Source organism: Eurytemora carolleeae, unplaced genomic scaffold (assembly GCF_000591075.1).
Source record: "Eurytemora carolleeae unplaced genomic scaffold, Eaff_2.0 scaffold375, whole genome shotgun sequence".
Taxonomy (NCBI): domain Eukaryota; kingdom Metazoa; phylum Arthropoda; class Copepoda; order Calanoida; family Temoridae; genus Eurytemora; species Eurytemora carolleeae.
The window spans coordinates 155,807-171,279 of NW_019396277.1; the positions used below are offsets into that span (position 1 = coordinate 155,807).

The 15,473-nt window shown below is 32.5% G+C and overlaps 1 protein-coding gene across 1 annotated transcript in view; it reads right to left on the reverse strand.

The window, feature by feature from the left end:
* Positions 1 to 15,473, reverse strand: part of LOC111699976 (N-acetylated-alpha-linked acidic dipeptidase-like protein) — a 33,192-nt gene that overhangs the window by 9,899 nt on the left and 7,820 nt on the right. Inside the window, exons 7-18 of the mRNA XM_023470777.1 lie at positions 15,099 to 15,227; positions 14,002 to 14,101; positions 12,815 to 12,842; positions 12,460 to 12,481; positions 11,981 to 12,173; positions 9,598 to 9,663; positions 9,461 to 9,546; positions 8,694 to 8,775; positions 7,606 to 7,673; positions 6,725 to 6,782; positions 853 to 969; positions 615 to 720 (exon numbers count right to left, since the gene is read on the reverse strand). Coding sequence (XP_023326545.1) covers positions 615 to 720; positions 853 to 969; positions 6,725 to 6,782; positions 7,606 to 7,673; positions 8,694 to 8,775; positions 9,461 to 9,546; positions 9,598 to 9,663; positions 11,981 to 12,173; positions 12,460 to 12,481; positions 12,815 to 12,842; positions 14,002 to 14,101; positions 15,099 to 15,227 — 1,055 coding nt within the window. The remainder of the gene's footprint in view (positions 1 to 614; positions 721 to 852; positions 970 to 6,724; positions 6,783 to 7,605; positions 7,674 to 8,693; positions 8,776 to 9,460; positions 9,547 to 9,597; positions 9,664 to 11,980; positions 12,174 to 12,459; positions 12,482 to 12,814; positions 12,843 to 14,001; positions 14,102 to 15,098; positions 15,228 to 15,473) is intronic.

Sequence of the window (15,473 nt, forward strand, 5' to 3'; positions counted from 1 at the left end):
GGACGAATACAGGACAAAAATAGATGGATATGGACGAATACAGGTCAATAGTAGATGGATAACGACAAATACAGGACAAAAGTTGGTGAAAAAGGACGAATACAGGACAACAGTAGGTGGATAATGACGAATTCAGGACAAAAGTAGGTGGATAAGGACGAGTACAGGACAAACATAGGTGAATAAGGACGAGTATAGGATAAAAGTAGGTGGATAAGGACGAATACAGGTCAAAAGTAGGTGGATAAGGACGAGTACAGGACAAAAGTAGGTGGATAAGGACGAGTACAGTACAAAAGTAGTTGGATAAGGACGAGAACAGGACAAACATAGGTGAATAAGGACGAGTACAGGATAAAAGTAGGTGAATAAGGACGAATACAGGACAAAAGTAGGTGGATAAGGACGAATACAGGACAAAAGTAGGTGGATAATGACGAATACAGGACAAAAGTAGATGTATAAGGACGAATACAGGATAAAAGTAGGTGGATAAGGACGAATACAGGAGAAGAGTAGGTGAATATGGACGAATACAGGACACAAGCAGATGGATATGGACGAATACAAGACAAAAGTAGGTGGATAAGGAGGTAAACAGGATAAACCATTACCTGGACTCATTCCAACATGAGGTTCAAAGTCTTCATCTTCTGGAATACCTTCGTATCTTTTCCAGAAATCATAATAACTTCCATTCCCATCCGGACTATCAATATCCTAATAATAATTATTTTATTCTTCTCTTTCACATTAATCTCAATGGAAGAGGATGTATCATTTGGTGGCATTGCTTGTCGAATAAAAAAAAATTGTCACAGAGCTTTATTATTTAGAGACAACCTTTATTACCTTAGTAGCATCTGTAAAAAGATGAGATAGGGTTGGAGAGGACAGAGGTTCTAGATAATTTCCAGCCATACATACATCAGTGTTTATATATGCTACTCCTCTATCCTCTAGTTGGACCTGAACATGACTCATCAGTGTTTATATATGCTACTCCTCTTTCTTCCAGTTGGACCTGAACATGACTACATCATTAGTTATATATTGTTGTTGACTTTAAAAGTCACTATAATAAAATAAAGGAGATCTAAATGGATATTTCTAACATTTATTTAAAAAAACGAGAGTTTTGAAATATTTGCATTTAAAGCGGAGTTAAAATTGGTTGATTTGGAAATTAACAAAGGAATTAATGATGGATATTAGATGGCGCTTCATGGAAGTGTTGTAGAGCTTCAAGTTGGTGGAGCAGATCTGGGAATTGGGACGACAGGACTTATCAATGGAACTAAGGCAATGCAACTCGAGATAGCGGAAACTTCGGTCAGAGCCGTGCACAAGTTTCCTAAGTAAGCTTCTCAAGAAGTTAATAGGGTGATCAGAGGTATAAGCACGCCTGCTGTTAGTTCAGGGTCTGCATCATCAGCCTGAAGGAGTCATGGGGGGTGATGTAGAGCTTCATGTTGGTGGGGCAGATCAACAGGTGCGTTGCGCTGAGTATCTGCATCATCATCATGAAGGAGCCAGGGTTGAGATGGAGTTGTGAATGTCTTGAGTGTTTATAGCTGACTGAATACCGGGAGGTGTAGAGAGGTGAGGAGCGAAGGTTACATGTGAGGTGTGCTTCATGGCGGAAATGGATCCTGTGTACACACACATCTAGAGAATTAACATCGGCATTTGAGTCGGTGAAATTGTCTTCCTTACATTTTGAATTTATGTTAACAATTGTACTTCTCTTTCCTCTAGTTGGACCTGAACATGACTACATCAGTAGTTATATATATTGTACTTCTCTTTCCTCCAGTTGGACCTGACCATGACTACATTACTATTAATATTTGCTACTGCTATATTCTATTGTATTTGTTGAGGTTGAAATCTACTAGAAACAATGAATCTATCTTGTATGAAAGCAGTTGCATCAATACAACTTTTTCTAGCACTTACCCACTTTCTTACCCACTTATACAAACTTATCCAATTCAAACTATGTAATCCCTAATCTTAAAAAGTCATAAAACAATCTTTCTTGTAATTTTCCAGGGATAAACCCTTCCCTGATCTACAAAACCTTTATTTTTTCGCTTAAACACTGAAACCTAGGCTGTAGCCTGTTATTAGTAAAAATCATTTTGTGCATTTTTTTGCTACTAAAACTCAAGTTTTGGGCGGAATCGGTATCGTTTGCGCTTGCTTCCACAAAATTAATTTTGGCGCAAAAATTTGGAATTCTGCGTTAAAGTATGCGGAATATTAATCATTTTTTTTATATATGCACTCAATATAAAAATCTGAAACAATTTCCTATGTCATTTTAAACATAAAATTCAAGCTAAAATGACCAATTTTGACAATAAAACTAGACGCATTTTCTATATACGCTTTGAAATATGGATGTCCTTCAAGTAATAATCATAATAGTAATTAATTTTTAGATTTGAAAATACTTAAAAATTATATGATTGTCTCAAAAAATTTCAGCCCATTCGGTCCAGCCGTTTGGCCATAAATAGGGAACATATATACTAATGTCTAGTTTTATTCTATAAATCTTTAAATGTCAATCTCATTTATATTTAAAATTCAGGTTTATATTTTATCGGCGCTGGTAATTCAGTCAATTCAGGTAACATCTTTTATTTTGTTTCATCACACAATAGATAAGGTTTTTTCATTTGAAATTAGAAGAATAATTTTATTAAACTTATAGTTTTAACTTTTAATTATTATTATCCTTTGTCTAGTATAAAAAAGAAATAATTTTGCAAAACATGGTAACGTTGAGACATAAAAACACGTAAAATGTCGCAAGGGAAAAATAAAATTGATAACGTAAAGGTAATGGCAAAAGAAAATATCATGGCATAAAAATTTTTAAAAATTAAAAAGCACATTTTATCTAGGGTCGAGGCATTGGGATAGAAACTAAAGTAGGAAATAGGTAATTTTCATTTGTGTTAAAAATAATTCTTTTATGACTGTTCGCCTACTTAAAAATTTCCCATCCCTTCCTGTAAAGGAAAAATGAAAGTGGTTATAGGCTGAAACCTAAGCACTTTAGGGCTTGATCGCGCCCCATGAAAGTTCAATCTGTTGTTCCTGTCTCGAGAAATTGATATAAAACTGTGGCAAAACGAAAATACAAGTACATGCAGCAGAACTAACACCAATGAGAGTGCAGTATCGCTGTCTATATCACGTGACAGTACACTGCACTACCATTTGTGGAAGTTCTAATGACGTCATACGAACTATTAAAAATAAAAAAATTATAAAATTTAAAAATAATAATTGGAAAAAACCAAAGTTACAATTTGATTTCTCTGGGATATCTTCGTTTTCAGATTGGTTGCATATTTGCTAAATATGATTTGTTTAAACGTACCATTTCTATATTGTGTATATATGAATTTTCGTATAAACTTGACACAGTTTTATATCAATTTGTCAAGATAGGAACATCAGACATAATTTTCATGGGTCGCGATCAAGAGCTAATGTGATAAGCTTTCAACTTATACCCCTTTCCATTTTCCCTGTACAGTCCCATTAAATAGGAATATAACCTCTTTACCAAGCCTAAAGAAAACCGAAATTAGTGAAAAGAAGGATTAAACAAATGTGATATTTTAGATAGCAATTCCCTGGAAACTTTAATTTCTTAAAATTAGTACTTACGTACTTATGTCTCAAAGTGGTCTTCCTATTCAACACCCACTGTACTTGTCAAAAAACAAATATTATTTAGAAATGAAATGGAAATGCCAAATGAGAATGAAATATATCCCATGTCTGCTTTGTCAAGATTCTTCAGGTAACGTTCACAAAATAAAAACAAATGTTCAACGAAGCCTGTCAAAAGCCCAGTATATCAATAAATGAAACTTCCGAGTTTGATTTTTTAAAACACAAAATGTTTTATAAAATATAGGGTGTCCCATGAAATATGACGGTAGCAAGACGACTTTAAAGACGCCTTTAAATTTCAAATTTATTTGTGACATTTAATCGTCAACCTACTTTAGCATGTATGATTTATGAAGCAAAAACCCCAAAATTCTCCTAGTCCTGACTCCTGGGATTAACAAAGTGTGGTCTACCTTTTTTGTGCTGTCAATATTATCGGAGATGTTAAGAATTTCGGTCAGATTTAAATTTTATTAAAAAGAACCGAAATTGTCGAAATCTGAAAAAAATATCTTAATATCTCCGATGATATTAAACGCACATAAAAGGCAGACCACATTTTGGAAATGTCAAGACTAAGGGTTTTTACTATTTAGTTTTATTTATTATTATTAACTCTAGAATTTCACTTCTAAAATTAGGTTTTCGAATAAATTTCGTAAATTGTTTCAAGAATCAAAGACTACGTTCAATTCGTCTTGCTGCAGAGGTACTGTCCTGCTTCGTGAGACACCCTGTATAAATAAAGAACATTTTCACCCAACTGAAACTTGTAAAGTAAATAAAATTTTTTAATGACATTTAACCTCAAACCATTGAACGTAGGATTTCATGCATTTGAATTAAACTTTAACATAAATTATAAGATTTTTTTAGCCGTATTCCATTACTGAGACCTTCTTTTGATAATGAACATTATGAAAACCTACTTAGGGTAAGTATTTCAATCTCTTTAAAGTAAGCAAAATAATCCCTTTAAAAAAGAAAAATAATTTTTTCAAGTAAGGAAAATAATTCCTTTAAAGTAGGTAAAATAATTTCTTTAAAGTAAGTAAAATAATTCTTTTAAAGTAGGTAAAATAATTTCTTTAAAGTAAGTAAAATAATTCCTTCAAAGTAGGTAAAATAATTTCTTTAGAGTAAGTAAAATAATCCCTTTTTAAGTAAGTAAAATAATTCCTACAAAGTAATTAAATAATCCCTTCAACGTAGGTAAAATAATTCCTTTAAATTAAGTAAAATAGTTCCTTCAAAGTAAGTAAAATAGTTCCTTTAAAGTAAGTAAAATAGTTCCTTCAAAGTAAGTAAAATAATTGCTCTAAATTAAGTAAAATAGTTCCTTCAAAGTAAGTAAAATAGTTCCTTTAAAGTAAGTAAAATAGTTCTTTTAAAGTAAGTAAAAAAAGTTCCTATAAAGTAAACAAAATAATTCCTTTAAAGTAAGAAGAACAAACCCTTTAAATTAAGAAGAACAAATCCTTTAAAGTTAGAAGAACAAACCCTTTAAATTAAGATGAACAAACCCTTTATAGTTAGAAGAACAAACCCTTTAAAGTTAGAAGACCAAATCATTTAAATTAAGAAGAAATATCTCTTTTAAAAATGGAAGAACACTCCGTGAAAATATTAATGATTCTCTTTAATGTACAGGGTGTCCCACGAAACATGACAGAAGCAAGACGACTTGAAAGTCGTATTTGATATTTGAATAAATTCGAATATTTTGTCGTCAACCGACTTAAACACGTATGATTCGTAAAACAATAACATTTGCATCTAAAATTAGGTTGACAAATAAATGCTAAAAATATATAAAAAAGACGACTTTAAGTCTAAGTCGTCGGACACCCTGTACAGGAAACAAATTCCTTTAAATATTAACTACAATTGGTATTGCAATTTAAAATGACTATAATGAAAAAAGTACAATATTTTCAACTGCCAAAAGTTGATAAAAATGTATTCATCTCATTCAGGAGAACAAAGATATATTTGATACGAGTCGACAGCTGATATCTCTTCCTCCTACAGTACGATCAAGAAACAAGAGGTACGTACATGTCGTCTTCTACACAAATTTAGTTCGAAATTACAACGAAAGTTTATTTACCTAACAATAGATTTAATTCCTATTCTAGGGATATTGATTTGATCAAATCTGTTTCTGACGACTCTGACCTTCAAGTGACCACCAGGAGTGTACAAACTGGACCTTCACAGTTCAGGTATACTTGACTTCTTTTTACAAATTTTTTAATTAAGATGGAATTAAGGCCTTCTCAATCTCAACAGACAAAATTTTCAAGTTTGCATACACTTTTAGAAGTAGAATGTTGAATTCATCAAATTTTGTTAAATTGATTCAATCTTTAGAATATGCTCTCAAAAAGTAAATTTAAACAAAAAAAGGAAAAGTTTAAAGAATAAATAATCCTCCCTCGATCCTGTTTAACTGCAGGGTTTCCCAAAAAGGATGAGACTTTTAGGATGACCCAAAACTTTTGGAAAACCCTATTTGAATATGCATGGGAAACATTTTAATTAAAAGTTAAAATTTTAAACATAAAAACAAAAGAAACCAAATATTTTTGAATTGATTTCTTCTATTTTAGATTCAGGAACTGAAGAAATGCACGAGAAAGAAAATATTTTGAGTTTTATTAAACAATGTTAAATACTTTAGACGTAATGTTTGTTTCTACGATATTTAAGCGTCACAAAAAACTTTGAATAAATAGTAAGTTCTCCTTTTTAACAATTTAATTAAAATTCTTATTATTAAATTTACATTGGTAACCTGCAAATGTGCACAAATTTTCATGTTTTGCGAATTGACAGAAATAAATAGCTCCATATAGTCATTGAAATTAAAAAAATAATTGAAATAGGTTAATAAGACATTATAAAAAACTTTTGCTATGCATCCACAAATCTGAGATTGGCTGTATTTTACCTGAATTTCTAAGAGGAAAGACGACATTGAATTTTACATTCTTTCGCAAGTGAAGACGACATTGTATTTTACCTGATACTCTTCCACAAACTCCCTGGATCCTATTAAACTGTATTCCTCGGCTCCCCAGCTAAACATGAGCTTATCAAGTGATATCGAGATCTTTTTCATTATTTAATTTTATAATATAAAAACCATTTCAATTTATTTAAGTGTATTTGTTTTGAAGATAATTTTAATGACCCAACTATTAGGAAAAACATATTTTCCAGACACAACTGGGTTCATATCCTAAATAATCAAATACATCAAAATAATTCATCAAATGTCGTTTTCTGATAACGGAATGTTGCAGATATTGAGTTTTTTAATTAAATGATTATATGAAGCCCTCTAAAACTGTTCTGTTCCCGCATATTAATGGCTATTTATTTATTTCGCAAATACTCAGATTTACGTGAAAAAGTATAAAACCCATTGAAAATTGTCAAGACGACATTTGATAAATTCTTTCGATGTATGGCTCAATGGGGTTTAACTGTAGTATACAGCATACATTATACATTATACAAGTTATACATGGTTTTAAGGAGTTTAATGAAAACATAAAACCCAGGAATAGTGCAGCGTACATACTCACTTATTTCACTTTATAAGATTCAAGCATAGATTACTTAAAACAGATAGGAAACTATAGTCGCCGTAGAACAAGCTCTCTCTCTGTCTTATTCTACGCCGACTACGCGTATCTCCTTTTGGGCTTCTGCCTCAGGGTTATTGTGAACGAAACGCACATAAATCTTGAAAAGGCGACATCTAGTGTCCTATCTGTTATTTTAATTAATCTATGGATTTAATCTACTGGTAAAAGTATTTTCCTGAGTTATGATCGGACAAATAAACAGCCAGACAGACAAACAAAGATTACAACTTCATATATGTATATAGATAACCTGAGAAACATGAGTGTTCTTTTCGGTCTCCAACCTGTTTTCAACTTTTCTCCAATTACTCGGACAACCTATACAAAGGATTTCATATATACTTACTTATCTCCAGATCTTTGCAACCTGATGAGATTTTATAAAGGGTTACTCACAAAGGGCGAGACTGCAAAGACGACCCTAAACTCTTGAAATATGAAGATCCCAAGGTAAAATTACGTTTTCTGTATTGAATAAAGTCTTTCAATAGCAATTATTAAAAGATTTGGCCAAATAACCAAATTTACAGTTGCAGGGAATCGTAAGTATTAATTAGTAAACAGAAAGTATTAATTCGATACAGTCGTCTCTGAAGTCTCGTCCTTTGTGGGTAACCCTGTATTTAAAACTGATTTTGATCTAACAGATCACTTTTGAAATATTAAAATTCTGCTGAATCGTCTTCTGTACAACAGTGAACCGTACAACAGTGTACACTCTGTGTACTTTGTTAATCAAGTTGTCAATACAGGGTGTCCCAAAAAATGTTATTCTTGTATGCAAACAAAGTATACAGTTATCACAATTTTGCATAAATTAACATAATACACACACGTTAAACGTAAGATTATTGCAAATTTAAGATTGACATCTTGTATATTTTCTCATACTGGCGCGTAACATCAAAATTAGAGGAGCTACGAGGTCACAAAGTCTTACCAGTGATGTCGCATAAAATTACCCTTCTTCATATGTTCTGTTCAGTTCGCAGTAAAACAGTTTTTATATCTCTTTTAATTCCGTTTAGATACATCTAATGTACAGTTAAACCCTAAATGAGCCATACATCAAAAGAATTTATCAAATGTTGTCTTGACAATTTTTCAATATCTAAATATCTACAACATTTCATTATCAGAAAGTAAAGAATACGACATTTGATGAATCCTTTCGATATATGGCTTATTTAGGGTTTAACTGTGGTCTATTAGACGTAACATTATTAAGTCGTTTAAGATTAGGTACACTGATAATCTGAACAAAGACGATATCAAAGTCGTCACTCAAATCCAATATTTATTGAAACACACTGTATGTTTTAAATATATAAAAAACACCTCCATGAGCTGAGCTGTTCCTGAGCTGGGATCTAGTGCTCCGAACCCCCAGGCATCCCTATGATTCCCCAGCATCACATATCTTAATATATTTTAATATTTTTAATCATCTGGATTTATCTTCACGTGTTCATGCTCCATAATCTATTCCTAGCTCCAGGTTTATTGGTTCCTCTGCTCCATAATCTACTCCTAGCTCCAGGTTTACCTGTCTGGTACCTCTGCTCCATAAACAACTCCTAGCTCCAGGTTTACCTGTCTGGTTCCTCTGCTCCATGAACAACTCATAGCTCCAGGTTTACCTGTATGGTTCCTCTGCTCCATAATCTACTCCTAGCTCCAGGTTTAATGGTTCCTCTGCTCCATAATCTACTCCTAGCTCCGGGTTTACTGGTTCCTCTGCTCCATAAACAAGTCCTAGCTCCAGGTTTACCTGGCTGGTTCCTCTGCTCCATAAACAACTTCTTGCTCCAGGTTTACCTGTCTGGTTCCTCTACTCCATAAACAACTCCTAGCTCCAGGTTTACCTGTCCATGCAGGTTCCTCTGCTCCATAAACAACTCCTAGATCCAGGTTTGCCTGTCTGGTTCCTCTGCTCCATAAACAACACCTAGCTCCAGGTTTACCCATCTGGTTCCTCTGCTCCATAAACAACTCCTTGCTCCAGGTTTACCTGTCTGGTTCCTCTGCTCCATAAACAACTCCTAGCTCCAGGTTTACCTGTTTGGTTCCTCTGCTCCATAAACAGCTCCTAGCTCCAGGTTTACCTGTCTGGTTCCTCTGCTCCATAAACAACTCCAACCACATTAGCAGAATCCTTTTCCTCCAGAGCATTGTGAACACTCACCTCCAGCTAATCAAATAAAGTTGAAAAAATATTAAATTGGTTTTTTGTTTGTTTTACCTTCGACCCTAGGTTTTCGGCATTGAAGTCTCCCCCGATTCTGTAGGTCAGACCTGGAATCTGGCCCTAAGTAAGTTTCAAATTCATCTTTAGCAGAAATGATATTTTTTAGGGACATTGTACACAATGTACAGAACTCAGTTGGGACAGTACTTGTCTGTACATTGTACTGATAAGCATAGTTTAATGAGACTCTACAAGAAACCAAAGATGATCCTATATCAAAATTACATTCTTGATAAGCTTGCTTATTTTACACTGACCAAAAGTGTAAACCGAAACTTTTTTCATAACGAAATTATTCAAAATTTGGTAAAATGTACAAAAAGCAAACTGATCGATATTACAATTTTGCAATGCAATAAATAATTCACATTATTGTGAAACACTTTTAAAGTAAAAAACATAAAATATTTAACAACGAACTTCAAAACAATTCTCTGTCAAGTTTGGAAGGCAAAGTAGAGCGGTTTATGTTCTTAATATATTTCAACCATGATTCTCACAATTTACAGTGAGAACCAGTAAACTGTGGAATAGAAAGACGACATTTAAGCAATATTTAAGTTTATTTGATGTTGTTACAAAGCAAATACTTTTACTAAAAGAAGTTTAAAAATCGCGTTTTGAAGTGAAATGACAGCATGTACAAACTGCATAATTACTGTGTTTAACGGAATATTTCAAATCATAACTTGAGTCTAAAAGTCGTTATCTTATTTCACAGTTTTCAGGTTTGAACTGTAAAAAAATTGTTCTTAAAGGGAGTGACCGACAATGTATGGTAGTAGAACTGAGAATGTAGTATTGCATGGAGAAATTTTAAAGGATTCATTTCAGACATATAAATCGTTCTAAAGATGCATAAATACTGAGTTTGAGCTCAAATTCGACTTTCAAAATCATCCATTTGGGTGGTTACGTTTTGAGGATCGATTTTTAAAAAATTATTATATAACGACGACAAAAAAGAAAAAAATGTTACAGTAAACTAATCAAATGTTTAGGAACAAATTTCTCCATTGATATTTTCTCAATAAATTAATATTAGAATCAGTAAATTCTTTTTCATCATTAAAATGAATTTCTTATTCTTTACGAATTTGTTCGTAGTCTTATTTAAATTCTATAAATGTCGTCTTTTCAATAAAAATTCCTGGAAATCTACAGAAACGTTTTGTCAACAATAAGGCACTAATAACTGAATAAGATTATATATTTTCGATAATAAGAGTCAAATTTTATTTTCTCAACCTATCCCTAAGCAACTAATTTGTTTTAGAATTTTTTTGTAACATTTTTTGTCGTCGTCATTTAATATTTAAAAAAGTCGATTCTCAAGACGTAACCACCAAAATGGATGATTTTAAACGTCAATTTTGCACTCAAACTCCGTATTATTACATCATTAAAACGTTTAATTTGTCCCAAATGAATCCTAAAAAGTTTCGCTACAATACTACATTCTCAGTTCAACTACCATACATTGCCGGTCACTCCCTTTAAAGCAGAGTTACGTATCATAAGAAAATTTTGAATTCTTCAAAATATAAGTAATCGAACCAGTGACAAAAAATTCAAACATTCAAGAATGCTTCACATCTTTATCCTAGTAACAATAGATTAATTAAAAGAACAGATAACAAGATTTACAGAATTACAAGACAGAGAGAGCCTGTCTACGCCGACTGCGCTAGACTCCTCTGGCCCTGGGCTTGTGTCTCAGCTGGTTATTGTGAACGAGTTTTATCTTGAAAAGACGACATCTCGTGTCATATATCTGTTATTTTAATTAATCTATCCAAGTAACAATGTAGAAGATATCAAAAATATTTTTGCCTTGACAAGTATTAAATTCTTACAATTTAGTTCATTGTTATCAAGCATGAATCCGCAAGTCCGATAATGAATCAACAATAATTGAAAAAAAACATTATTTTCAGCTCGAATATCTCATTAATCCTTGATCAAACAACGGTTTATTATTATGAATCGGATATGGCACTCCGTACATGAGGGTAGCTTGAAATTGGTTAAAATTGGTCGAAATTGGTTAAAGCTTTAACTTTGTAACCTATATGTTTACCCATTGAATACAGATTTTTTGTATTTGCTATTTACAATATTAAACAACTTTGGGCTATTATACTGACATTTAAGTATTTCATATCTTATATTAAGATCTTGAATTAAAGATTCAAATATGACTGAAAGTACAGTGAGACTGAAACGGTTGAATATCAAGACGACTTTTAAATTCGAATTATAATTGGAAACATCAGTGAAACACAGGAATTGTGCAGTGTACGCAGACTCATTTCGCTGAATAAGTTAATTTCTAATTGCTACTGGTACAGACAGAATATAACGTGATGTGTGGGACCTGCCAATCTGCCGGAGCTACATCTCCTCCTAGACGAGCAAGTATCTGCTCAGCATCATTATATCCTATTGGCTGGACTGGGATCCGAGGAAGGAACTCCTGATAACACAATATTATTAAAGGGAGTGTCTGACTAGACATGGTAGTTGAGAATACAATTCTGGGTACGGTACGCCTGACTGGCGCAGCACGCCTACTGCGCCGTTAGGCCGGCCCTGCACACCTGCCTGGCGTGTTGGACAATCCAGAAGGATTTTAATAATTGAATTTTCCCTTTTTCTGAATAATTATACACTGTACAAACATCTCATAGGTCTCGTATGATTTCTGAAATATTTCTCTACAATACTGCATTCTCAGCTAAACTAACATATAAAACTAGACACTCGCTTTAAGATTAATTTGATACAGGGTTACCAACAAAAAGGATAAGCCTTTCAAGACTGTAGAAAATCTATTCAGCCTTTTATTATTTTTACTGGATCTTTTTCTTTTCTTTGCCTGTGGAATTAAAACACCCTCAAAAAATCTAAGCCAATTTACAGATACAGCCAAAAATTAACAGTTAACAACACTGTTTCTTTTAACTCATCAAAGCAGGGTGAAAATTAATTTTCTAATTGGATATCTCTTTACACCATTTTTATATAATAATATCCATAAACAACNATGTGAACGATAAAAATGTTTTTGTTCTATTTAACACTTTTAATTTAAAAAAGATCTTTTTCTCTGTTACTCTAATTTTATTGACGGTCCCTTGCATAAGGATTTAGAATTAAACAAATCAAACTCTTCAGAATTGACTTTATTTTTAAACTAAAATATTTATACCTGGAATCCAGAAGTCGTTGGGATAAACCTTAAAATATAATTTGATTGTGAATGTCAAAAGAATATTTAAAAAATAAGTTAAAATCTAATCCAGGTATTTATAGGATCATTGGAGTATTTGTAAGATAATCTTTTGAAATCAGCAATTTAATGAAAAATGGAAATATCTTTAAATCAGTTGGAAAAGTGTTACTCGACAAAAACTCTAATTTCCTAACCTCTAAATGTTTGCAACCTGATGTTTAAAATGTTTGTTATTTTCATAATACTACAACTTGACCAACAAACTGGGATTCGGGTTTCTGAGCCCATTTATTCGTTAAAAAAGACTTGAAATTGTTCCCTTATAGTGTACAGTTTCTAATTTATTAAGGGGTAGTTTAATTAATTTTTTGTCGTTCGATCCTTTTATTTGTCGTCTGATCCTTCTATTTGTCGTCTGATCCTTCTATTTGTCGTCTGATCCTTTTATTTGTCGTCTGATCCTTTTATTTGTCGTCTGATCCTTCTATTTGTCGTTTGATCCTTTTATTTGTTTTCTGATCCTTCTATTTGTCGTCTGATATTTCTATTTGTCGTATGATCCTTCTATTTGTCGTCTGATCCTTTTATTCGTCGTCTGATCTTTTTATTTTCCGTCTGATCCTTTTATTTGTCGTCTGATCCTTTTATTTGTCGTCTGATCATTCTATTTGTCATTTGATCCTTTTATTTGTTTTCTGATCCTTCTATTTGTCGTCTGATATTTCTATTTGTCGTCTGATCCTTCTATTTGTCGTCTGATCCTTCTATTTGTCGTCTGATCCCTCTATTTGTCGTCTGATCCTTTTATTTGTCGTCTGATCCTTTTATTTGTCGTCTGATCCTTCTATTTGTCGTATGATCCTTCTATTTGTCGTCTGATCCTTTTATTTGTCGTCTTATACTTCTAATTGTCGTCTGATCCTTTTATTTGTCGTCTGATCCTTTTATTTGTCGTCTGATCCTTCTATTTGTCGTCTGATCCTTCTATTTGTCGTCTGATCCTTCTATTTGTAGGTAAAATTTTCGACAATAACTCCAATAACCAAAATCTTACATAACCGGCCCCTTCATACTATAAATCACTTTTTCAAGTCATTTCTAAAACTCTTGGGGCTTAAAAAACACTAATCCCTGTTTTTTCCTGGATCACCCTGTTTTCTTACATGTTCTTCATCTGTCCCCTCAGCAGCCACTTGTTGAGGATCAGAAAATATAACAGCAGCAGAGCATCCGAAGGTTGCAGCGTTATCAGCTATATTTCCTCTGCGAAAAAAAACACATATCTTTATGAATACTTCGCAAACGCATATATTTATATTTGCATATTGATAAACCCCAATTCCCAAATCAAATATCAAATTGGAGGGAAAAGAGCGAGAAAAAAGGAGGAAAAAAAGATAGAAAAAGTTGAAAAGGTAAGTTGAAAATAACAGCTAAATTGGTAAATAACATTTAAAACTGACGCGTACCATTAACTTCTACGATCAAATTTTAATTTTTTGATCAAGTTGTTTTTGATATTATTATATTCTTGTTTTTTCAAACCCTTATCAATTTATTTAAAAAAAAACTCTGATTTAGGTGAAACATCTGATTTTTAGGAGAAGTTAAATTTTCCAGGTAAATAGTATCAAAACGCTATAGTTTCAGTTGAAGTAAATATTTCCATTTACTGGTAGCGCCGATTGAAGGATTCATAACTCTAATTGGATAATGAGATAGATAGAAAGATAGATGTTACCGCCATTCTATTTCTATTGGTTCATAATTGACAACAAACACATGACTGAATCCTGATTGGATCAGGCGCTAATGGACTTGGCATACAGGAGTGAAAAGAGGAAAAGTTCTTCCAAAAATATACAAATATATTTCTGTCAAGTAAATTTTTCATTACCTTTTACATACATGTATGATAAATCCTGAAGGATTGAGTCTTTGACACAAATTCAAATCTTCTAATTCTTATATCGTTGCAACCTGATGATGTAAACCTTTGTTATTTCAAACTTAGATTATTTGATCTAACAGAATTCATAATCTGAAATATCAAAGGTCTCCGACATTGGGTGGCAAAGATATAGGGATTAGAAAATCACATTTGTATCCGACACTCAATTCCTTTGCGCTTTTTTTCAAAGATTTTTTCGTCTTCTTTTGTTTATTTCTCTAGACTATTGAACATTTTGGACATTTTTTAAACTATATATAATAAATATAAATATAAAATATATTCACGATTTAATTGAATAAAAAATACCTGAAAACTTTTCCATATCTAGCGATACACACTTTCCCTTTAAACTCAGTTCCATTATTTTTCAGAAGTTGAAAATCATCAACACTTCCATAGTTTACATACAAGGGTAAACCAGACACTGTTCCGCTTCTGAAGAAAACAATGCTTACATTTAAAAAAAAAAATAAAACATTTCCTGAACCTTCGTCTGAAGAATAACTTATCAAGGATGACAATATCATCATTTTTCTATCTTAAAAATAGATAAATATGTGTTTTTATTTATTGTTACTGCTCCACCAATCCGCAACCATTTCTTAAAGGGTAAGTAAGTATAATGTCAAGTGGCCCTACTGGCAGAGATATCAATGCCTGATTTACAACCCTACCCTTGAA